This window comes from Dermacentor albipictus, chromosome 1, assembly GCF_038994185.2.
Source record: "Dermacentor albipictus isolate Rhodes 1998 colony chromosome 1, USDA_Dalb.pri_finalv2, whole genome shotgun sequence".
Lineage (NCBI taxonomy): Eukaryota > Metazoa > Arthropoda > Arachnida > Ixodida > Ixodidae > Dermacentor > Dermacentor albipictus.
Window position 1 is genome coordinate 494,978,865 of NC_091821.1, and position 23,896 is coordinate 495,002,760.

General features: G+C 46.3%; 1 protein-coding gene across 10 annotated transcripts in view; it reads left to right on the plus strand.

Annotated features, from left to right (window-relative positions):
* The window catches only part of LOC135908817 (uncharacterized), a 60,547-nt gene extending 37,700 nt beyond the window's left edge, over positions 1 to 22,847 (plus strand). For 8 of the 10 annotated variants that reach the window (XR_010566437.1, XR_010566440.1, XR_010566444.1 and 5 more), the window contains 3 exons: positions 4,210 to 4,292; positions 4,364 to 4,441; positions 22,589 to 22,847. Coding sequence is in view for 2 of the 10 variants with exons in the window: in XM_065440653.1 (XP_065296725.1) it covers positions 4,210 to 4,292; positions 4,364 to 4,441; positions 22,589 to 22,752 (325 nt within the window). In the remaining 8 variants the exon portion in view is untranslated. Of the gene's footprint in view, positions 1 to 4,209; positions 4,293 to 4,363; positions 4,442 to 21,259; positions 21,318 to 22,588 lie in introns of all 10 variants that reach the window. The other 2 variants (XR_010566438.1, XR_010566443.1) reach the window with 2 other exon arrangements.
* The last annotated feature ends 1,049 nt before the right edge of the window (positions 22,848 to 23,896 follow it).

Here is a 23,896-nt window from a genome sequence, read left to right on the forward strand (position 1 = left end):
TATCCAAATTTGAGCAACGAAGAAACGCCACACTCAGAATATACTCTTACATAGACTCTTCTGAACGCTACAAGGATACATCTGCCCAATGCGTCGCATACCGAACTCCTTGGCGCACCTGATCCTCCAATGCCCATGGTATCTAGACAAAGACGCATCGCCCTCACCGAAAGGCTAACGCCACACAAGAATGCAAAAAGCTCATCGAAACGTGAGAGTACACGTTCACTTGCGAGGACCAGGAGCACCAACGACGCCTCATCGCCAGAGCCAGTGAGGCAGTGAAGGCCAGAGGGTTCCTGGAATGAGGGCACCGTTAACCTAGAGTAGAACCGGCGTTTGCACCGGGATAATGTTTTGAAAATAAATGTTGATTCTTCATACTCGTTCCTTTTCGAAGAAGTCAAATGAACTCGCTCGCAATGAATGCGCGCTCCTTTTATTCTTCGTTTCCTTTTTCTCCGTATAAGAAACACTTAGGGTTCGATAATGTACATCGCCTCCGTGATCTTACGTATTACATGTGCCTCTTGCTCAAGTGGTAGCGTGGTGCCAGGAAAAAGTAGTTCAACACCACGCTGCGGACCCGGGCTTGATTGCTTGTAGGAGACTGAACTATTCCGTTCTGAATTTGTTTACATTTTCGACGACAGCTATCGAGTCGTCGTATCGAGACCAGATATAGAGCCAAGCCCAAGAGGGCAGGGGTAGTTAAATAAACGTCTCGTATCTCAAAATTTCGAATATTTTGTGAGCCTAAGGCGAAGCTAGTTGCCCTCTGCATAAATAGCCCCATCGTATGACCTCTGCGTTAGTATTGATCATCGTTTCTTCATTACAATCACAAAGCTCACATGCTGCAATGGCGTTTCCGGGCACCTCTTCATACGGGTTTTCAATAACAAAATGTTTCCTAGGAAGTCATTTTTGAACCAGCGCTTCACAACTTCACGTCGCTAAAGTTTCGCGACTTGTTCTGTCAGGCCGCAAAAAAATTTTATGGTCGAGAAAGACAAAACTTATGGCGGAAGCCATCTCACAATGGCTGTCGGTGAAAATGGGATTAGTATGCAAGCATTGTAGCGACACAGCCTATTGCTAATGTCACGTTTATTTAGTTTAAGTAAGGGTCAACCGAGACATTCTCTACCTCGTTTATATACGGTTGTCACTTTCTCTGGTGTCAGCCCAGATTTCTGTCACACTCACTTGCCCATTTCACCAATGAACCTGAACACTTGACAACCACGGTGCGAGCAAGTATTAGGACAGTCAATAAAAAGACGAATATGGGTAAAGGTCAATGGAGTAGCAAAGCCGATAGCTCGACGCCCATGCGACGACAACGAAATGACAATTGTGAAACGTTGACCATATGTTAACAATAACCGGATGACGCCAGAACGACGGCCATAGGATGACGACGAGTGTAGGATGATGGCGTGACGACGAAAGTGTGACGAGGACCAGCGACACAGCTAGATTGACGACGACAGCAAATGACAACGGAATTGCGACAACAGGCGCATGAGCGTCACTGTCTGACAACGACGTATCGATGACAATGATAGGACAACAGCAGCGAAATCGCGATTAAATTAAAACAGCAAGATTTCGACTGAATTACGAAGATGGGATTACATGCATAAAGCGACGTAGGCTTTATATGATCGACGGGAGGACAAGAATGAGTTGACGTTCGCGAATCTGTGATGGTTTCCAAGCATGACGATAGTGCCATGAAGATTATGGTATGACAACAACCACACAAAGTGAGTCGGATGACATATTTACAATGACGACAATGTAATGACGAGGACTACTGCATCTCGACCGTGAGCGTGGCGGCAATATTATGACGACGATGGTGTGATGACAGCACCATGATGAGAGCTGCTTGACGATGATGGAGCCGTCACAACCCCATCATGGTGACAGTATGACAACGAAAGCGTGATGACTGTTTTATGACGATGGCGTGACGACGAGGGAACGAAGAGAGTGCCAGGACGAAGCTCGAATAAAATACAATGATGGTGGCAGCATCACGACCATTAGCACATCCGACATAAAATGAGACCCAAAACGTCTGACAAGTAAAGCCAGTGTGTTGGCGCAAGAGGAGTGACCAGGATGGTATGACAAGATTTAAATATCGAAGCTGGAATAATGACAATCGAATTATCATGACGACCTACCGATCGTGATCACGACATGATATGACAACGACTGTGTGACTACGCTGGCGTGGCGACAACAACATAACGAGAGTAGGATGATGAAGCTAGAATAACGACGACGTAATGACCATGGCAGCATCCCGACGACAGGACAATGAATTCATGGCGATGACACAATGACATAGATGCCGTGACAATGACGACATCAAAACAAGATGACATAGAGTGGTGGTGATAGAACGACGACAGAGGCGTCACAAGGGCGGTAGGACAGCCACTGTATGATACCAATGGCGTGATGACGGCGGAATGTTGAGATACGCGCGGCAAACCGGAATAACGACGCTGTCACGACCACGAGCATATTGTCCACGGCACAGGCCCCATGTCGTAAGGGTTGACTCCCGATTCTCGAACAAAGTCCTCGGGGCATCTTAGAAGGAGAAGTACGCTCTCGAAGCTTATCCTCAGAGGTATAGTTTTTGAAGGTCGACATCCTTTCGAAGGTTTCGAGCCAGGTTTCCGGATCCTCCGACGTAGCTCCAGGGAAGGTTGGGGGCTCTCTGGGCTGTTGAAATACGATGGGTGACACTGGGGCTGCCATTGTAGTTGCCTTGGCCACAATCGTCTTGGTCTTCTCAGGTAGAAGTCCATGCTCCGGGGGCCGCGGTTGAAGATGGCGGCTTGCTCGATGGTCCGGGACAACGTTGGTGTTCTCTTTGCGGTCCGGGCTTGGATCACGGCTTGTCAGGGCCGTCCGGTACACGAACGAAAAGCACCTGCACCAGATGTCACGTGTAATGACGCATGAATAACACAGCAGCAATACTGTGAAAGACGAAACTAACTTTTATTGGACGAACCTGTGCCCACAAATACAGGCTACACCTAAAGAACGGCGCCAACGGCGAACACAGTCGCCGATCGTCAAAATCTGGTCAGCGGGTAAAGCGCGTCGGCTTTTATAGGTCAGTCGTCGAATGTTCCAGGGTAACCATTGCGACCCGCATGCCTTCCACAAAGTTCTACACCATTAGCGTCGCGCATACATGCAACCAGATTACACAAGGTTCGGCGACAACAGACAGGGGATAGAAGCATCGATAACATTCTAGAAACTTCCGATACATTTAGACGCGTCCTGCGCTGAGCGATAACATTTGTTAGGTGGTGAAACGTGTCGCCCGATAAAGACAAACAAGTACACGTGTCAATACATACTTAGTGACCCAAGGTATTAGACAACTTATGCCACATGGTCAGTGTAGTAGGCGTGAAGACGACAGCAGGACGACAGTCAGATAACGATGCCGGAAATACGACGATGAACTGACCACAGCGGCATCACGACCTTGCTGTCATAGCGCGTAGGCCTGGCTTAAAGACAATTTCGACTGACTTGTTGGCTTAAGAGGCTATGTAGAGATAGATAGATAGATGGATAGATAGATAGATAGATACATAGATAGATAGATACATAGATAGATAGATAGATACATACATAGATAGATACATAGATAGATAGATAGGCTGGAAACGCCTGAAATAGGCAAAGAATGTTTATCCAATTCAAGAATCTCACTAAACCGACTAAACATTTGCTGAATCATGCGACATAATGGATAAATATCAGCACTGCTGCTCGCCGCAGATGTCTCACGCAGAGGATGCCGCTAGGGCCACTCTCTCATTATACTTCGTTAGCCTGGCGCGCTTACAGTGGCAGAATTAAGCGTTCCGCCGTGGAGGATTTACCAAATCGCGTGTCATAGTCCGTGATGTTGCAAGCAGTGCGTCTTGCATAGAGGCAATTTGTGTGACATACACTCTGGCTGCAAGCAAAGCTCCTTCGAAAGAGAGGGCACATGCTGGATTTCGTTTCAAATCGAGTTGTTTTGCACCATACATCATGTTATACTTTGCATACAAGGGCTTTAGCATGTGGTCGACGTAACCGCCCTGGCCTTTTTGCAATGTCCAAACCTGCTGAGTGCTCCTTTTAAGGTTACTCTTCATTTTATTGATCCAGGAGACGTTTCCACAAGACCTACAAAGTTACGAGCTGGGCTACCGGTGAAACAGCAAGGAATTACTTCGAATCACCTGGTCCAAGTACGTAAAGTTCATTTGTGTATTTTGTACCGAAGTGTATATAAAGCAACATTGTATTTCCTAATCTACAGCTGGCAAACCCTTGAATTACCTTGTGCTGTTAGCTGCCCAAGACTGCCTCGTAGCAAAGTTACTCTACCGGAGCAATGGTAAGCATGCCTTCTGCTGTGTGTTTCAGGGGATCAAAGCCTTTTACTTTAGTTTTACACATTTGAGTTACCAGAAATATTTTGCACCCAAATCCTCGCTGAAATTTTAATACAAACCCACACTATGTAGTCGTCATACTTTAACGGCACAATACACTTTAACCGTGCGTCATGTAAAACATTTTATGCTGCTTTTTATTTTACCAGCACTTTCGCAACAAGAACGTGTCCTCTTACCGTGCGCTCTTCAGCACCCTCACGGCCCCCATCACGACAGCACCAGGAGTGCGACGCAGGTCACGAAGTGCTGGTAAAGTGCTGGCAGCGTGAAATAAACTGTAAAATTATTTTGATAAGGGCAATTGGAAGATCATTCCACGCAGCGTACCGATGGACTAGGTGGACTTAAGACAATGCAGTATGATTTCTGTCTACCGGCACATATTGAAAACAGTCAAATAATATTATTTTGACCCCAAGAATGGTCAAATTATATTGTTACGCGAGTGAAGGATTAAGAACTGGAGATTATCTACAAAGCATATTTGCAAAAGACAACTGCAGCGCTGGCCAGTTCAGCCGATAGCTCGATAGCCAGAGAGTGTTCGCCGTCTTCGGCGGGGCGCCCGCGTGCATCGTCCACAAGAAACACGCAGTATGCATCTATCATTACCCCCGGAGGCCGAAGCACCATCCCGGTGCGTCTAAATATCGGTTAGAACCGGAAAGTAGTATGGTTTGAGGCGTGCTCCTTGCACAACGTCAGTGCAATTCGGGGCAAGCAAGGCACTGGTACTAACTGGGGCGATTTTGTACGTAATTGGAGTACCGGCCCGCAGTACTAGATATGGGCCTGTGTACCGACACAGGAGTGTTTATGACAGGCCAACGTGGTGAGTCGGGGACCACAGGAGTACCAGAGATCAGGCGAAAAGTGTACCTTCCTGTGTTGGCTATGGTACGAACACCGTTGCTTCTCTTGCGAAGTCACGAGGCGAACACGAACAATTTCACACGCTTGGACTGCCCTGATGACAGCGTCAAGTGCATACTCGCTGGTCTCTGCCGCAGCAGTTGTAAGGGATGCGTCCAATGGCAATGTGGATTCTCGGCTGAGCAACAGAAAAAACGGGGAATAACCGACAGTATTGTGACGCAAAGAACTATACGAAAAAGTGGCACAACATAGGGCAAGGTCCCAATCAGTATGGTCGGACCTGCTTTGCAAGCATGTCTAAAAAGCATGTCTTGTCTAACAAGCATGCCTTTGCAAGCGTTTCTAACAGACATGCTTTGCAAGCATGTCTGTTAGACTGCATGACTTTAGAAAGAAATGGCCGACTACGCTCAATGTACAGTGGTGTGGAGCACCATGCTGCAGAAACACGTCCCATAAAAGAAAATCGGCGACATCTGTGGCGATGCTTGTTGGAAGCGCTCTGCTGATGGCGTAGCGCATGGCGTACTCTGTCACCACGGCATCCCTCTTCTTGCCAGCAGTGGATAGAGGGAAAGAGCCAAATAAGTCCCAGCCAACGCGAAAGAACGGCTCCGAAGGAATGGCGAGCCGTTCAAGGCACCCGGTAGGGACCGTCGATGGTATTTTACGGCACTGGAATTTCTCACACGCCGCAATGTGCTTCTGGACGGAGCGGGCAAGACTGGCCAAAAGAAGCGTCGGCGAATCCGGTCGTAGGTGCGGGAGACGCCAGGGTGACCTGCCTTTGGTAAATTGTGAAGTTCTTGGAGAACAGCTGACCCTGAGATGCTTACAAATGACCAAAAGTAGGGCAGGACCAACGGGGCGTAAATTGTGGCGTTATAATACGCAATCGCGGAGAGCAAACAGGTGTAGGGACGAATCCTAAGTCGAAGATTCCAAGCCATCAATGATGGCGAGCAAAGTGGCGTCCCGGCGTTGCTCATTGGCAAGGTGTAGCAGCTGAGAGATGGAGAAAACGCAAGCATCGGCATCGGGGTCAGAGTCGACGAATGGTTCGTCCACTGGATAGCGTGATAAACAGTCTGCGTTTTGATGTAATCGACCCGATTTGCACACTACTGCATATGAATAATCTTGCAGCCGCAAAACCCATCGACCAAGCCGATAGGTAGGATTGTTGAGTGAGGAAAGCCAGCAGAGCACGTGGTTGTCCTCGATTACAGAGAAGTCCGTGCCATGCAAATACGGGCGCAATTTAGAAACCGCCCAGACAAAAGCCAGGCATTCACGATCGGTAATCGAGTAGTTGCACTCCGCTGCTGTGAGGAGGCGGCTAGCGTAGGCGATAAAACGATCTTGACCTTGTTGGCACTGGGCTAAGATAGCTCCGACACCGTGACCACCTGCATGGGTACGCACATCTGTAGGAGTGGTCGGGTAAAAGTGGGCCAGTATAGGTGGCGTGGTGAGAATGTTGGTGAGGTGGGCAAACGCGGCAGTTTGAGCGGTGTCCCACGTAAATGGCACGTCTTTCTTGAGATCAGTAAGTGGTCGGGCAATCGCTGCGAACTCTTGAACGAAGCGTCGGTAGTAGGAGAAGAATCCTACAAAACTTCGGACGTCTTTGACAGACTGAGGTACAGGAAAAGACATGACAGCACAAATTTTCTCCGTGTCTGGTTGAATACCGGAAGCGTCGACGAGGTGGCCCATCATTGTAATCTAACAACGACCGAAATAACACTTCGATGAATTTAGTTTGAGCCCGGATTCGCGTAAGACTTGAAGAACAGCTGATAAGCTGAATTTGTCAATAAGCGGACCGAAGGTTTATTGATGAAAAGTAGTTGGCACCGTGGGGAAAATTGAGGGCGTGCTAAATGCGGCGCAAGGTGCAGACGACTTTCTTGGCAATGCGCTTTAGATGACGATAATTGCGCAGAAACGCCATGTGCGATCTTCCTTTTTAACAAGCACCACGGGCGACTCCCAAGGGCTTGACGAATGTTTAACGATGCCTTTGGCAAGCATCTGGTTCACTTCACCTTGAACAACCTTACGATCTCAAGCAGAAACTCGATATGGCCGGCGATGAGTAGGACTGGCATCATTAGCATTTATGCGATGCTTAACGATAAAAGTGTTGCCCAATTGGCGATTGGTGAGCTCGATGATATCGTGGTAGGAAACGAAAAAAGCGACACCGAGTGGCTTCTTGTTCAGGCAATAGATCCGCAGCAATCATGGGACGAACTGCTGCGCCAGGGGAAATAGCATGCTGTGGACATGGTGTACAATCTGAAACGACGTCTACTGAAAACGTCGTGACGTGGTCATCTCGTATAGCGCGCAGCGCTGCAACCGATATGCCTTGGGGTAGAACTTCTTTTGTAAGGCCAAAACTGATGTCGGGGCCACATGTCCATTTATCATCGACGGTGACGACGGAGTGGGGCATAGTGATATTGCGCATCAAAAGGACATCAGGAACAGCTGTGGTGACGTAATCACCATCAGGCTCAGGAAAAGATGATAGCGATTCGACGAAAGTCAAGGCTATAGGTGGCTGGTAGACGAAGCCGGTCGTACTAAAGTTTTTCGGCAGTTCGGCATGAATATGGGTGAGTATGGGAATATGTGCGAGTAGGTGAAGTATGCGCGAGTAGGGGAATTGTCCCCGTTAAGTCATGGGGACAACAGCTCACAACTGCAAAAAGAACAGGAACGTGGCGGTCTGCGATACTTATATGGGAATTACACATTGCAGTGACGGCAAGAGTGATGCCATCGGCCACGCGTACGGCTCGTGTAGTAGCACGTGTGAGAACCTTCCTCAGTCGACGATGGAGGTTACAACTCATTATGGAAACCTCAGCTCCAGCGTCTATTAACGCCGTCAACCGGACACCCTCGACGTGAACATGAAGTAAGTTCTGGCGCGTTGGGAGCGTCAATGGATGATTTCAACACGACGACGCTAATGCAGCACTACTCCCAGGAGCTGCACGGACTAGTTTTCCGTTCTGGAGGGTCCATAATTGGTCGGTGACGAGTAGCGGCGTGGCTGGGGCGACGGTAAACGATGGCGCTGAGGAGACGGCGGGCGACCAGGATGACTGTGATCGAGAGATACGTCAGAGGTAGGAGGCATGCGGGAAGCGGAGTAACGGCGCGGGTCGGCATATGGGCGAGGAGACGGAGGAATGGAGGTCAAATACGGTGACGTCCAGGAGATCCGTCAGTGTTGAGCGACGTGGCCAATGCAGAAGCAACGGATGCAAATGGGCTTGTCATCCGGAGTTCTCCAATCGGCAGGGTTGCGGTATCTGGGAGGGGCATACAGATCACTGTGAGGCGTAGCTGTCGGCACCGATCGGTAGCCAGGTCTGGAGACGGAGCTGGCAGCAGGAAAACTGAGGTTTACAAAATTTTACCGCACAACTGCCTGAATGAGAGAGATAGCTGGGGCTAGTTTGTCAATGGTGGGGTCAAGTTGGCGTGGATGGAACGGCGTAAGTCTTTTAGCGTCGAGCTCGCGGCGAAGAATACGTGTGAAGGGCTCATTAAAAGGTGGTGAAGTGGTAAGGGAAACGCAAGCCGACGTTGAAGCCGTGTTAGGGAGCCGGCAGAACTGCAGAATATCGCGGCGGCTTTTGTGAGCTCAAAGCGGCGCCATTCCTTGACAATGACGTCGATGGTGGACACATTGTTGAAAACCAAACAAGCTGAACTCGCCGTCCGCTATCCCTTTGAGTACATGGCCGATATTGTCAACCTTGGCCATTTTCCCGTCGCCTTTCCGGCATAGAGCGAGCACGTCTTGTATTTACGAGACATACGATTCAGTAGAAGACGGAAATCAGGTAGCAAGGTTGTTTCTAGCAGCCAGCTGACGATCGGTAGGATTTTCAAAGAGGTCGCTGAGCTTCTCCTTGAAAGCATCCCAGCTAGAGATCTCTCTCCTCGTGTGTGCGGAGCCAGGCACGAGGAGTTCCGCAAAGTAGATTAGGACATTCGCTAGCATAATGGTAGGGTCCTAGCGGTTGTTTCGGCTAACATGCTCATGCAGGCTGAGCCAGTCCTCAACATCGACATTATCTTGGCCGGAGAATATGCCAGGTTGGCGGGGATTGGTAACCGTAAAGGACGTTGTTGTCGGGGTCGCAGGAGTAGAAGGAGATGAGGTGCCGTCACCGGGAGCTATGGCGGAAAGCAGGACGGTGCGGCCACCGCGGAGCTCCGTGGCGAGGACGGGGAACGGCACCCTCCATGAAAATGCTACACGAACGAAGGAATAAAACTAGAGCCTCTGTACAAAGTATACTTACGAAGGATAACTTTAGTGCTGGTAAGTTCAGCTGACAGTTCCAGAGCCAGAGAGCGTTCATCATCTTCGTCGGGGCGCCCGCGTGCATCATCCACAAGAAACACGCAATATGCATGTATCAATATACGTCAGTGTAAACGAGCGAAGTTCCAGTCATGCAAACCGCGCTAGGGCCCGCTGGAGTATGCGGCCTCAAGCAAGAAGCCTTTAGAAAAATATTCATAACGCGCACATGCTGGTCGCAGAACACCATTATCGCCAGTGAGGCAAAAGAAGACTTAGCCTTTCCGCTTCGCAAAATCACTCTCTGCAACACGGGGTGTGAATATAGGAGATCACCAAGTACTCAACGTCCCCTGGTAACTCCGTCAAAAGAGTCATCCACGAAGTCCCCTTCCCCCGCCTACCGGTATCAAGGAGGAATGACCCGTGAAAACCTCAGCGAATGACGGCCACACGACCGTTCTGGCGAGGATCATTTGAAATTATTCATCACTTGTGACTATCTAAGGCAAGAAAATTTGGGCAGAAGTCCTCGAACGATGACTGTCGGTGGTAATCCGAATAGCAATCTAACAAAAGAGCAACTTACCTCATTCCTGAAGACACGTTTATTTGACACGTGCAACAATATTTCTGACACTTTCATTGCTTCGGCTGTATGCCATATACTCGAACATTGTCGCGCTTTCCTGTGGCACTCGATTTCCAAGGTTGCCAATGAGCATGGAGGCTTGATGACGACTTTATGACGCCGACGCAGTGATGACGGAATGACAAAGAAATGGTATGGTTGCAATGTCAAAGGCTTATAACTACGACACCATGTCGATCAATTAGGACGTTATTATTATGACGACACCGTGACGACGACTGCGTGAGGTCAAGGACATAACGGCTGCGTCACGACGATGGCGTGACGATGACCCTATGACGCCAGCCACATGGAGAAGCGGTAATGATGAAGATGAGACGTCCAAGGCATGACAAACAACGGTGTGACATGGATGCATAGCAGCTAGTGGATAGTCACAACGCAAGACGACGATGACATTAGAACGATGGTGTAATGACAATTGAATGGCGACAGTATCATTTCGAGAGAATGACCAACAAGGGGTAACGTCGATCGATTGACGACGGGGGTATGACAATGAGGGCAAGAAGACAGTGCTCTGAAGACGATCGCGAAACGACAGCGTGACGATGATGACGTGATGACAACGGTATAATGACGATAACATGACAAGGATTGGTTGTTGAAGTTACAACCATTACGATTAAGTTTCGCGAAGTCTCTGCGACGACGGTATGACAACGAATGGATGACAACTGTATTACGACGATGGTATAAGAATGGCATGACGGTGGGGTGACGTTTCTGAAGTCGTGACGATGATGAAACGGCCACGTCGGGACACGACAGCGTTCTGATGATGGCGCGATGACGGCGGCATGACGAGAGTCAGCTGAAAAAGCTGGAATGACAACGCAGTGACCACAATGGCATCGCAAGCCCGAATACATGGCTAGTGATTCAAGCTATCACGACTTAAAGGACTGGGTCCGAGTAGAAAGCGTGACGACAACATCATGACAAGGCTCCGACCACGAAGCAGTAATGACGACGACTGAAAGCCCAAGCGAGATCACTATGGCGGTGCGAAAACGAATGCATGGAGACTCTATGACGACCATGGTGTGACGAGAGTCGTATGACAAAGTTGTATTGACAGCAATACAGTGACCACCACGGCATCACAACCGATCTGTTAGACAAAGTGGGTCACATAGTCAGTGTAGAAGGTGTGACGACGATGGCATGACGATACTAAAATCATAAAGCTAGATTAATTTAAATGAAATGACCAGGAGGGCATCTTGACCAGGAGCACATGCCTATGGCCCAAGCAGGTAGAAAACTTGGGCCACTCGGTCGGCGTAAGAGGCTATACAGATAAGCTCCAAACGGCTGAAGTAGTCAAAGTATGCTATTCGCAATAAATGTACCGTTTTACGTCTGGATAATAGCAGGAGAAGTGCGATGCAAACGCTCCAGACATTCTGTACAAACCTGGAATGCTTTCGGCCAGATCGTTACTGCATGGACGTCTTCTGCAGCCTGGATCTGGCGAGGCCTTAATCGTTCCATTCGCCAGAATGTTACAACTTGCCAAGTGTGCCATCGTCGAAAGACACCTACGACCCTCCTGCTAGTCATCTTGACAGAACACAAGTCGCTACTGATCTGTTTTATCGCGTGGGGCTACACTTGCTCTGCCCCTTGCCCACATCGACCATGGGAAACGAATGGGTTGCGGTCGCTGCGAGTCATACCATACAATACGCGATCCCTCGAGCCCTGCCAGCGAGGTGAGTGACTAATATCGCTGGTTTGTTGCTCTACAACATCATCTGTCAGCGTGGCACGCCTCGTCAGCTACTCGCAGACCATGGTTGCTGCTTTTGATCTCGCGTGGTTGGCGACTTCATCAGGCTATGTGCTACTCATCACAAGTTTCCCACTGCATATTATCACCATACTAACTGCGTTATCGAGCATCTCAAACGTACGCTGACCAACATGCTCTCCAGATATGTGTCGGAAAAACACATCGTTTGTGACATGGCCCTGCCATTTGTAACCGCCGCTTATAATTCACCCCGTCATAAATGGCCAACAACTCACCCTTTTACCTTGTTTCTTTGTGACCTCCTTTTGCCTTTCGACACTATGCCCGTCCGGCCATCGCAAGCATGGTAGCCCATCATATGCTCTCTTCATGGCTGGCCACACATCCCCAATCACCAAGCTCCTTAACCAGCTAATGAATGTGAAAGACAAGTTACCCATTAAACCATTCTCAGGTGACGTGTATGAAACACCATGCAATGATTGCCAGCCAGTATATGTTGGCAGAGCTGGGAAGCGTTCCGGACTGCTCAAGGACCACAAAGGTGACGTACGAAATAACAATCACTCGACGAGCGCCATTGCCAAGCATGCGCAAAAACATAATTACGAGATTGACTGGGACAAGGCGACTGTTGGCTCCAAGGAAAAGGAAATGTAATCCCGACGGCTCCTAGAATCGCTAATCACGAAGTCCACGCGAGCTATGACTATGCCTGCTATTTTGGCGCACTCACTAGGTCACGTGCGTGCTACATAAGTGAACAATATGTACTGTCCAACTTAGTGAACAGGGAACCCATATGCGGTTCCGAAACGGCAGATGCTTATAACACTTGGCCAGTGACCGTGATTCTCCTCATTCTATGCCTGACCAGAGGAACTTTCGTCGAACCCTTGTTTATCAATCTAGCACAGTGAGAATTTGCTGCATTTAAATGGGTACAGATTTTTGGGGATGGGTCATGCTTTCTCTTGCTTCACGCCATATGACGACGACGAAATGCACAGATGACAGCAGGCGTACATACCAGCTGGCAAAACGAGTTTAAAATCAGCTAGTTTGGTGAGCCAGCTAAAAAAACAATGAACATATCTACATAACCCACAAATTTCCAAATATAACGCTATTCCATCTCATGCCGATCTTTTGAAGAAAGATTCCACTTCTACGTACTGACTTGAATGTAGCAAGTGTCTGCTTGCAGAGACGATATAAGCATTTGACAAAATAGGCCCACCATGCACTTCGAGCCTCGTACAACTTGAGCCGTTATTCCGAAATCACTACAAGTTATACAGCAGCGCAGAAAAGTTATTCTCTCGCCTCATTCAAACCGTGGCAACAGTCGCCTCGGTTGCGATCGGCATGGCGCCGAGGCGGAGCCGCCGTCTTAGCCCCTAAAATTACGCTCTTTCCGTGCCATTGGGACAGCCAGTGGAAAATTAGCCACCACGCTAAAATCTCGTAGGCCATTGTTCACACCACTAACCAATATATATCCATCCACACAATAGGTATCCATCTACACGTGGACACTGTCTACCGCGCACCTACCTGGAGCACCCTGACGTCACTAGAAGACATCGGCATGACGGATTCTTGGGTATAAAAGAAGCTGCAGCAGTGACGGCCTTCAGTGGACTCGGTGGCACGGCCATGACAATGTTGGCTCACGTACCTTTGTACATACAGGTTGTCTTCGAGAGCTGCTTCATCGGTGGCGGATCCGTGGGACGGGCGAATGGAGTGCACCTTTCTGCGAAAGCGCCGCTGATCTCGCCTAGGTCTACCGTCGATCAAGGCTGTCTCCGCAATGCAAGTGCCGGTTTTGGCAAGCCATCGTTTCATCTACACGTGGACGCTGTCTACCCCGCACCCACCTGGAGCACCCTGCCGTCACTAAGAAGGCATCAGCATGACGGATTCTTGGGTATAAAAGAAGCTGCAGCAGCGACGGCCTTCAGTGGACTCGGCGGCACGGCCGTGACAATGTTGGCTCACGTACCTTTGTACATGCAGCTGAGTGATAAGAAATATGTATTTGGTTGCGATTACCTTTGTCTGGTCGTGCTGCCGTGTCCACATACTATTGTGAGTTGTATCGGCGAATGTTTCTCTTTGGCAGGGATGTTGTTTTCGTTATCAGGGGATGTTGAAAAAAATCCTGGGCCTACTAACATTGAAATGATCAAGGAAGTTCTTGATACGCAGAAGGTGATCTTGCGTAAACTTTCTGAAATCCAGGAAAAACAGGCCTCTTCTGAAGCAAAGTTGGTTCAAATGAATACCAGGCTTTCTTCCATAGAAGAAAGTTTGAAGGAATTCGACGTTGTTAATAAGAGACTATCTAAAGTAGAGGACTATCCGCATGTACATGACCGGAATTTAGATGCACTCAACCAAAAGGTTGATCAACTTGAAAACAGGTCCAGGCGAAATAAATTGATAATAAAAGGAATTGGTGAGGACGCACGGGAAACTGATGATGTTTTGTTGAAATAGGTAAATGGTGATGTGTTTAGCGGCATTTTGAAGCTGAAAATCAATTCAATTGAAAGAATCCATCGCCTAGGTAAAAAGATTGAGGGTAGAGACCCTCCCAACTCATGACGGTGGCTGATTTCAGAGACAAATCTAAAATTTTGCGTCATTGCTCTATGCTTAAGGGTACGAATATAAGCATCAGTGAGGATTATTCGAAAAGGATTGTTGAGGTACGAAAATGTCTATGGGTTTCTACACAGGAGGAAATGTCAAAGGGAGCAAAAGTTAAATCACCATATGACAAAATAAAAGTCAATATTGTCCTTTATGCGTGGAATGAAATCACTAAAGAGCGCTATGAGTGTCAAGCACGCCCTCAGGATGAACCTGCTTGAATTTTGGAAAGCGATTCCTTCAGGATACTGAATGTGAATGCAAGACGCATACTAAATAAGGTCGAGGATATAGAAGCTATGATTTTAGAGCATGATCCAGATGTTACAATGATTACTGAGACATGGCTTCATAAAGGTACATGAGATAGCGAGGTAACTCCAAAGTCTTATATAATGGTAAGGAAGGACCGGGATGGTAGAGGTGGTGGAGTTGCGTTAATGATTCGCGATAACATTGGCTTTATTATACTTCCTGTCCCCGCTGATATTGAGGCAGTTTGGATTAAGATAATTTGTAAGAATCGTTCAGTCCACATAGGCGGTATATATAGGCCACCAAATTCACCAGTCCAGGTTCTTTCTTCTCTCCGGCACTATATGGAGTGCAATATGCAACAAGGAGACAATATTATACTTTTGGGTGATTTCAACCTACCTGGAATAAGCTGGAATGCTTACTCTCCTGGAGATACAGAAATTTTGAATTGCAATGAGCTTCTTGATCTTGTTTATTGTTTTGGTTTAAACCAAGTGGTGACCGACTATACTAGAATCAGTGCTCGTTCATCGTCTATCCTTGATCTTGTTTTCGTGCCTAATCACCTGTTGCCTTTACTAATAGAGTGTGAGACCAGTGATGGCTTGTCTGACCATAAACTTGTAGTACTGTCTTTGAGCCTTTCCGCCAATACCAAAAATGTCGTGTTAAACTTTACTAGAGCTGATGATGTTGGGGTTCTAGAATTGTTAGAGGACTCTTATGAGAGATTCTCTGAACTTTATATGCGTAGCAGGGTTCTGATTGTCTCTGGGAGTACTTTGCTAATTTGGTCATGTCTTCTATAAAACTGTATATACCTAAGCGTTTAAAGAAAACTAGCAATAGAAGCCCTTGGATAACTAGAGAAATAATACACTTAAAGAGGCTAATAAAACAAAAGCGTAAAAATTGTAAAAAGAATCCTAGCACTCAGACTCGTTCCACCATTCAATGTCTTGGAAGGAACCCGCCGTGGTTGCTCAGTGGCTATGGTGTCAGGCCGCTGAGCACGAGGTCGCGGGATCGAATCCCGGCCATGGTGGCCGCATTTCGATGGAGGCGAAATGCGAAAACACCCGTGTACTTAGATTTAGGTGCACGTTAAAGAGCCCCAGGTGGTCGAAATTTCCGGAGTCCTCCACTGCGGCGTGCCTCATAATCAGAAAGTGGTTTTGGCACGTAAAACAACATAATTTAATTTAATTTATGTCTTGGAAGGAATCTTAAGATACTGGTGAAAGAATCCAAATAAAGGTTCTTTGGCATCACAATCCCAAAATTTGCTAAAAGAAGCACTGGGTAAATTTTGGAGATATATTGATCCATCATCGAATGTTCGCTCAACGAAACAATCTAATGAGCATCCTTCTTCCGAGAGTTTAAACGATTATTTTGCATCTGTGTTCATAGAAGACAACGGGATTATGCCGAGTATTGAAACTCCATCTGACAGGCCGCCTATTGCTGACGTTGAAATTTCTGAACAAGGTGTGCTCAACCTTTTGCTTCGTTTGAACATAAAGAAAAACCCTGGACCCGATACCATCCCTAACGAGTTTCGTTATCGCTATGCCGAATGGAATTATGAATATCTTGCATTATTTTTCGCTCTTCACTTCATAGCGGTTTTTTACCAAAGGTATGGAAGCAAGCTAAAGTGATTCCTGTCCTCAAAAGCGGCGGTGCTGATAATTTAGCAAATTATCGCCCTATATCAATCATTAGTACCTGTTCAAAGATGCTTGAACATATCGTCTCGAAACATCTGTTAACTTATATTATTGAATATAATTTGTTATCTATCCACCAGCATGGCTTTCGTCAAGGCCTATCCACAACATCTCAGCTCATCGAATTAGCCCATGATCTTTTAACTCTCGGGGACAGACCGATATGATCTTCATGGACTTTGGGAAGACATTCGATAAAGTGTCTCACCATAAACTACTAAGGAAAATTGACGTTATGTTCAAAAATGCTGCTATATCTCAATGGTTCTCATCCTATTTTCTTGCTCGTGAGCAATATGTCGAAATTAGTGGTACAAGGTCTCAGATTTCATGTGTTAAGTCGGCAGTTCCACAAGGCAGTGTTTTGGGCCCCCTTTTATTCCTCTTATTTATAAATGACCTCCCGAATGAAATAGACGTTTCCATCAGGCTCTTTGCAGATGACTGCATTATATACAATAAAATTGATGCGATAGGAGACCAGGCTAAATTACAAGCAAGTTTACAAAAAAAAGAAATGGTGTGATGAATGGCAAATGGTGCTAAATCCGTTAAAAACTGTAGTTATGACAGTCTCTAGAAAGTTCAATTTCTTAAACTACTCTTATTTTATTAATAATCATGAACTGATAAGAGTCGATCAGCATAAGTACCTTGGCATGATTTTCACTAGTTATCTTCGCTGGAACCACTATATAGATTATGTGTGTGCCAAGGCCAACAAGTCCCTCTGGTGTCTGAGGCGCAATTTGCCATTCGCAACTCAAGAAACAAAACTTCTAGTATATAAAACATTATTTAGACCTATAATTGAACATGCTAAGGTGGTCTGAGACCCTTACACTGCTATAAATATATGACAAATCGAACGAACACAGCGTATGGCAGTCAGATCTATATTCAATAAATATCGGCGGACGGACTCCCCTTCTCAACTTTGTGTACATGCAGACCTACCGACATTACAGGCTAGATCTAAATATGAAAGACCTAAACATATTTACCTAATCATTCATCATCATGTTCATATAAGGCATATGGACTTTTTTGAATTTCTTTCTGGTGAAACCACTAGACACCGTCATTCAATGTTTATTCGTCCCCCTGTTATACATACCGATTGCTTCAAGTACAGCTTTTTTTCCAAGGGCTATCAAAGAATGGAACTCCCTGTCGGAAGAAGCCGTTTCATCCTCATCCATTGATTTCTTCGCAGAACACATTGGAAATATTCTAGTTTGTAAATGATATACTTAACTTTATGTCCTTGTTATCTTCAGCGGTTTACGCCATTACCTCTTGGTGATATTAATTTTAAGTACTTGTCCCTTTTTGTGTTTCAATGTACGATTTTCCATGTACAAAATATGCGATTTATAGTTGTTCGTATTCCTCTCCTGCTATAGCCCTGTGTAAGGGCTGGCAGTATCTGTAAATAAATAAATAAATAAATAAATAAATAAATAATTGGTGAAAGAAAACGTTGATATTCAAGTGGGTGACCTGAACAATCAAAACGCTGCCGACAGTACGAGAGCACCTTAGCGTCATCGCGTATGTATAGTAGTAAGTGCACAAGTAGTTAGAATGAATCCATCCCATGAATGCTTATTATATTTATGGGCAGTGTCCGTTTGATAACAGTGTTCAGCGTTTCTTGTGTGTAATTATGTATCTTAGCGGTTCAGCGGTGGCGTAGAGGTAGAACATCCACTTCACGTAGAAGAAGACCATGGTTCGAAGCCCGGTGCCGCGCAATTTTCCAATGGTATAAAAAAAAATCCCCGCGTTGATAAAATTGTATAAACAGACCTGAAGTATGGCCTGATCCCGGTGACCCGAACCAACAACACACTCCCTCACCAGAGCAGGATTGGCCACCCTGGTGCAGCATTTGGCCACAACCTCCTATATGAACACAACAACCGAACCCCGGCCCTGAGTCCCCAGCAGCTGCGAAGCAACTGACCACGGCAGTGGTCAGCCCTGCCACTCAGCAGAGGGTGCTAAAGATCCATGGTTCCGGACAGGCCGCAATTAGAACCTCAACCTGGCAACGTTTAACGCCAGAACGTTACCTAGTGAGGCGAGTCTAGCAGTGCTATTCGAGGAAATAGAGGGCAGTAAGTGGGATATATTACGGCACAGTGAAGTATGGAAGACGAAACAAGCATATACAATGCTGAAAAGCGTGCAAGTCCTGTGCAACCTGTACAACTAGCAGTCGGATTCCTGATTAATAAGGATATAGCTGCTAACATACAGGAATTCTATGGCACTAGCGAGAGGGTGACAGGTCTTGTTGTGAAACCTAATAAGAAGTACAAATTGAAGGTCGTACAGGTCTACGCCCCTACATCCAGTCATGATGACCACGAAGTCGAAAGCTTCTGTGAAAACGTAGGATCGGTGACGGGTAAAGTCAAAACAAATTACATTATATTGATGGGCGACTTCAATGCCAGGGTAGGCAAGAAGCAGGCTGGAGGCAAGTCAGTGAGGGAATATGGCACAGGCTCTAGGAATAGCAGAGGAGAGTTATTTGTAGAGATTCTAGAACGGTATATCATACGGATAATGAATACCTTCTTCTGCAAGCGGGATAACCGAAAGTGGACGTGGTGGAGCCCGGATGGTGAGACTAGAAATTAAATAGATCTTATACTCTGCGCTAACCCTGGCATCATGCAGGATGTGCACGTGCTCGGCAAGGTGTGCTGCAGTGACCATAGGATGGTAAGAACACGAACTAACCTAGACTTGAGGAGGGAACAGAAGAAACCGGTACATAAGAAGCCGATAAATGAATTAGCGGTAAGAGGGAAAATAGAGAAATTCCGGATCAACGGAAGACAGCGGTACATAAGAAGCCGATCAATGAATTAGCGGTAAGATAGAAAATAGAGAAATTCTGGATAAAGCTACAGAACAGGTATTCAGCCTTAACTCCGGAAGAGGACCTTAGTGTTCAAGATAATGCACGACATTCTTATGGGCATCATTAAGGAATGTGCAATAGAAGTTGGTGGTAACTCCGTTAGACAGAACCCCTGTAAGCTATCGCAGGAGACGAAAGATGTGATCAAGAAACGCCAAAGTATGAAAGCGGCCAACCCTACAGCTAGGATAGAACTGGCAGAACTTTCCAAGTTAATCAACAAGCGTAAGACAGCTGACATAAGGAAATATAATATGGATACAATTGAACCTGTTCTCAGGAACCGAGAAAGCCTAAAACAGTGAAGAAGAAACTAGGAATAGGTAAGAATCAGATGTATGCATTAAGAGGCAAAGCCGGCAATATCATTACAAATATAGATGAGATCGTTAAAATGGCTCAGGAGTTCTATAGACATTCATACAGTACCAGTGGCACACACGACGATAATGGAAGATATAATAGTCTAGAGGAATTTGAAATCCCACAAGTAACGCCGGAAGAAGTAAAGAAAGCCTTGGGAGCTATGAAAAGGGGCAAGGCAGCTGGGGAGCATCAGGTAACAGCAGATTTGTTCAAAGAAGGTGGGCAGATTGTTCTAGAAAAACTGGCCACTCTGTACACGCAATGCCTCATGACTTCGAGCGTACCGGAACCTTGGAAGAACGCTAATAGAATCCTAATCCATAAGAAAGGGGACGCCAAAGACTTTAAAAATTATAGATGGATTAGCTTACCGTCCGTTACGTACAAAGTATTTACCAAGGTAATTACAAATAGAATCAGGAACACATCAGCCTTCCGTCAACCAAAGGATCAGGAAGGATTCGGCAAAGGCAACGCAACAATAGACTATATTCACGCTATCAATAAGGTGATAGAGAAATGTGCGGAATATAACCAACCCTTATATATAGCTTTCATTGAGTACGAGAAAACGTTTGATTCCGTCGAAAACTAAGCGGTCATGCAGGCATTACGGAATCGGGGTGTAGACGAGCAATATGTAAAAGTAGTGAAGGATATCAATGCGGCTCCACAGCACCCGTAGTCGTCCATAAAGAAAGCAACAAAATCCCAATAAAGAAAGGCGTCAGGCAGGGAGATACAATCTCGCCAATGCTATTCACAGCACGTTTACAGGAGGTATTCAGAGACCTAGATTGGGAAGAATTAGGGATAAGAGTTAATGGAGAATACCTTAGTAACTTGCAATTCGCTGATGATATTGCCTTGCTTGATCATTTGAATAGTCCAACATTTTCCAAATTGAGGAGAATTCACCTGCCCGATATGCTCACTATATGTTTGACCGCTGCCATTGTTTTGCATTTCAACCACGCACACATTTCTTCAGAGCCTTATTCTGTCTCATAAAATACGTACAGGTATGGTGAGATAGGCAGGGAGATACAATCTCGCCAATGCTATTCACAGCATGTTTACAGAAGGTATTCAGAGACCTGGATTGGGAAGAATTAGAGAAGAGTTAATGGAGAATACCTTAGTAACTTGCGATTCGCTGATGATATTGCCTTGCTTAGTAACGCAGGTGACCAATTGCAATGCATGCTCACTGACCTGGAGAGGCAAAGCCGAAAGGTGGGTCTAAAAATGAATCTGCAGAAAACTAAAGTAATGTTTAGCAGTCTCAGAAGAGAACAGCAGTTTACAATAGGTACCGATACACTGGAAGTAGTAAGGGAATACATCTAGTTAGGGCAGTTAGTGAGCGCGGTTCCGGATCATGAGACTGAAATTATCGCAAGAACAAGAATGGGCTTGGGGGGGGGGGAGGTGCGTTTGGCAGGCATTCGCAGATCATGAACAGCAGGGTGCCATTATCCCTCACGAGAAAAGTGCATAACAGCTGTGTCTTACCATTACTCACGTACGGGGCAGTAACCTGGAGGCTTTCGAAAAGGGTTCTACTCAAATTGAGGACGACGCAACGAGCTATGGAAAGAAGAATGATGGGTGTGACGTTAAGGGATAAGAAAAGAGCAGATTGGCTTAGGGAACAAATGCGAGTTAACGACATCTTAGTTGAAATCAAGAAAAAGAAATGGGCATGGGCAGAACACGTAATGAGGAGGGAAGGTAACCGATGGTCATTAAGGGTTACGGACTGCTCTCGAAGGGAAGGGAAGCATAGCAGGGGGCGGCAGAAAGTTAAGTGGGCCGATGAGATTAAGAAGTTTGCAGGGACAAGACGGCCACAATTAGTACATGACCGGAGTAGTTGGAGAATTATGGGAGAGGCCTTTGCCCTGCAGTAGGCGTAACCAGGCTGATGATGATGATGAACTATCTTAACAATGCTATTTAGGAGCTAAGGAATGCCTCATAATCTTTGTTCACTACGACTGGTATGAGAGTGCACGTGCCGTGTTTCGATTCCCAACAAGAGAAACGTTCCAGACTCGCTGTGGCTTCTCTTTGCCACTGACACGCCGTATTATCAATGTATGTTTTCAAGTGTGATTTAAAGCGTCGGATGCCTCCATTGATACGCCGCCACTGTACTTAAACTTGTGCTGTTATGTCTCACATCAATGTATGTCGAACGCCATGGTTCCAGCTCTTTTGCGAACATTGCCCGTGTTTTACGCAAGAGTCTTACCGAGGACCTTGAGCGTCATGTATAAGTAGCAGGCAGAAGAGACAAGCTCCAGTTTGGATTCCGAATACCCGGCCTGGTGGCTTAGCTACCATGGCGTTACGCTGCTAGACACAAGAACACAGAATGAAACCCCAGTGGTCAGATCAATCCAGAGTCCCCCCGTCCGCTTGCCTTATAGCCAGATCGTTTCAGGAATTTTCAGGATATATTGTAGTTTTAATTTTCTTTGATTACGATGTTCTTTTTGCAGTGTCTCATCGTGCGTGCGAGTTCTTGGTGACAAATGCCTACTTCGAGAACTCTGCGTCCTCCCAATGCTGTGACAACGTGTATGCCACCTCTTGTGAGAAAACTGCGCAAGTATTGTATCACCCGGGAAATTGCTCTGCCTTGGAGAAAAATACGAAAGGTTGAAGTAAATCAAAGAAAGATATAATTTGTGTCGCGATCCAGGAGATGGGAACAGAGGGCCGGTCAGTTTAAATAAATTAATCATATTTTCTATTGTTTCTGCAGTTTCTCTGTTACGCACCGCAGATTTGATGCGGTCCCATTCATCTGGGTGACAGATTCTTCTAAGATTTCTCAATCGCCCTAAACTTCCAAGTTTTATTGAAGATGCACATGTGTGATTATTGGTGAAGGCAAGCTATTATGGCAAATTTCACATTTACCAAAATATTAAATGTCTCTAAAACTTTAGGGTGATATTGCAAAAGAAAGACCAATCTGCGATTCTTTCACAGCTATGATTTTTTCACAATTGATATGCATATGAGAGCGGGTGTACACCAAATGAAAGTATTATTACAGGTTTGCTGATCCAGGTGCTCTCCCAACGCACTGAAAAAGCAAGGTGATTGCAACAAAGTACAAACGGTAAACGTTATGTATGTCATCCCTCTACCTTAATAATAACACTCCGTCATAGTAATAAGGCACTGCCTGCAGCTTTATTGCATGACTCCACAAGCATAGGCGACGTATGAAGATAGTGTTGCGGAAGTATGAAAGAAGAGAGAGAGGAAGAAGAAGATCGCGAGACGCTAACTGCTGCGTGTTGTTGCTGGTCAGCCATCTTGACGACATTGACTTTGATTGCATATATACTGTAAATATATTCAGTCTATATTCCCAACATCCCCGTAACAAATTGGTGGGAGGTGCGGGGTACCACGGCTAGAGACCGATCTCCGCAGTGGATGTCGCATCACCGTCCTCATCTTGAATGACGGCGAGCACTCGGGATCAACGGCATCACCATCGCTCCGGCATCAGCATCGCCCGCTACGACGCTGTGCCCTTCGGTTGTGGTTGTGCACGCAAAGATCCGGGAACTTTCTGCATTGCTGATGGAGACGGCGTTGAATAGTCGGTGGCCATGTACGAAAGTGTGAGTTCAATCAACAGATGGGACCCTACGCTTATGCTAACTAACCTGCTGGTCTACTTAAGAGGCACGGCAAACGTGTGGTTCAAAATTCATGAAGAGGAGCTGACCATGTGGGACCAATGCAAAGAGAAGTTAACAGACTTGTTTGGCAAACCAACCGGCCAT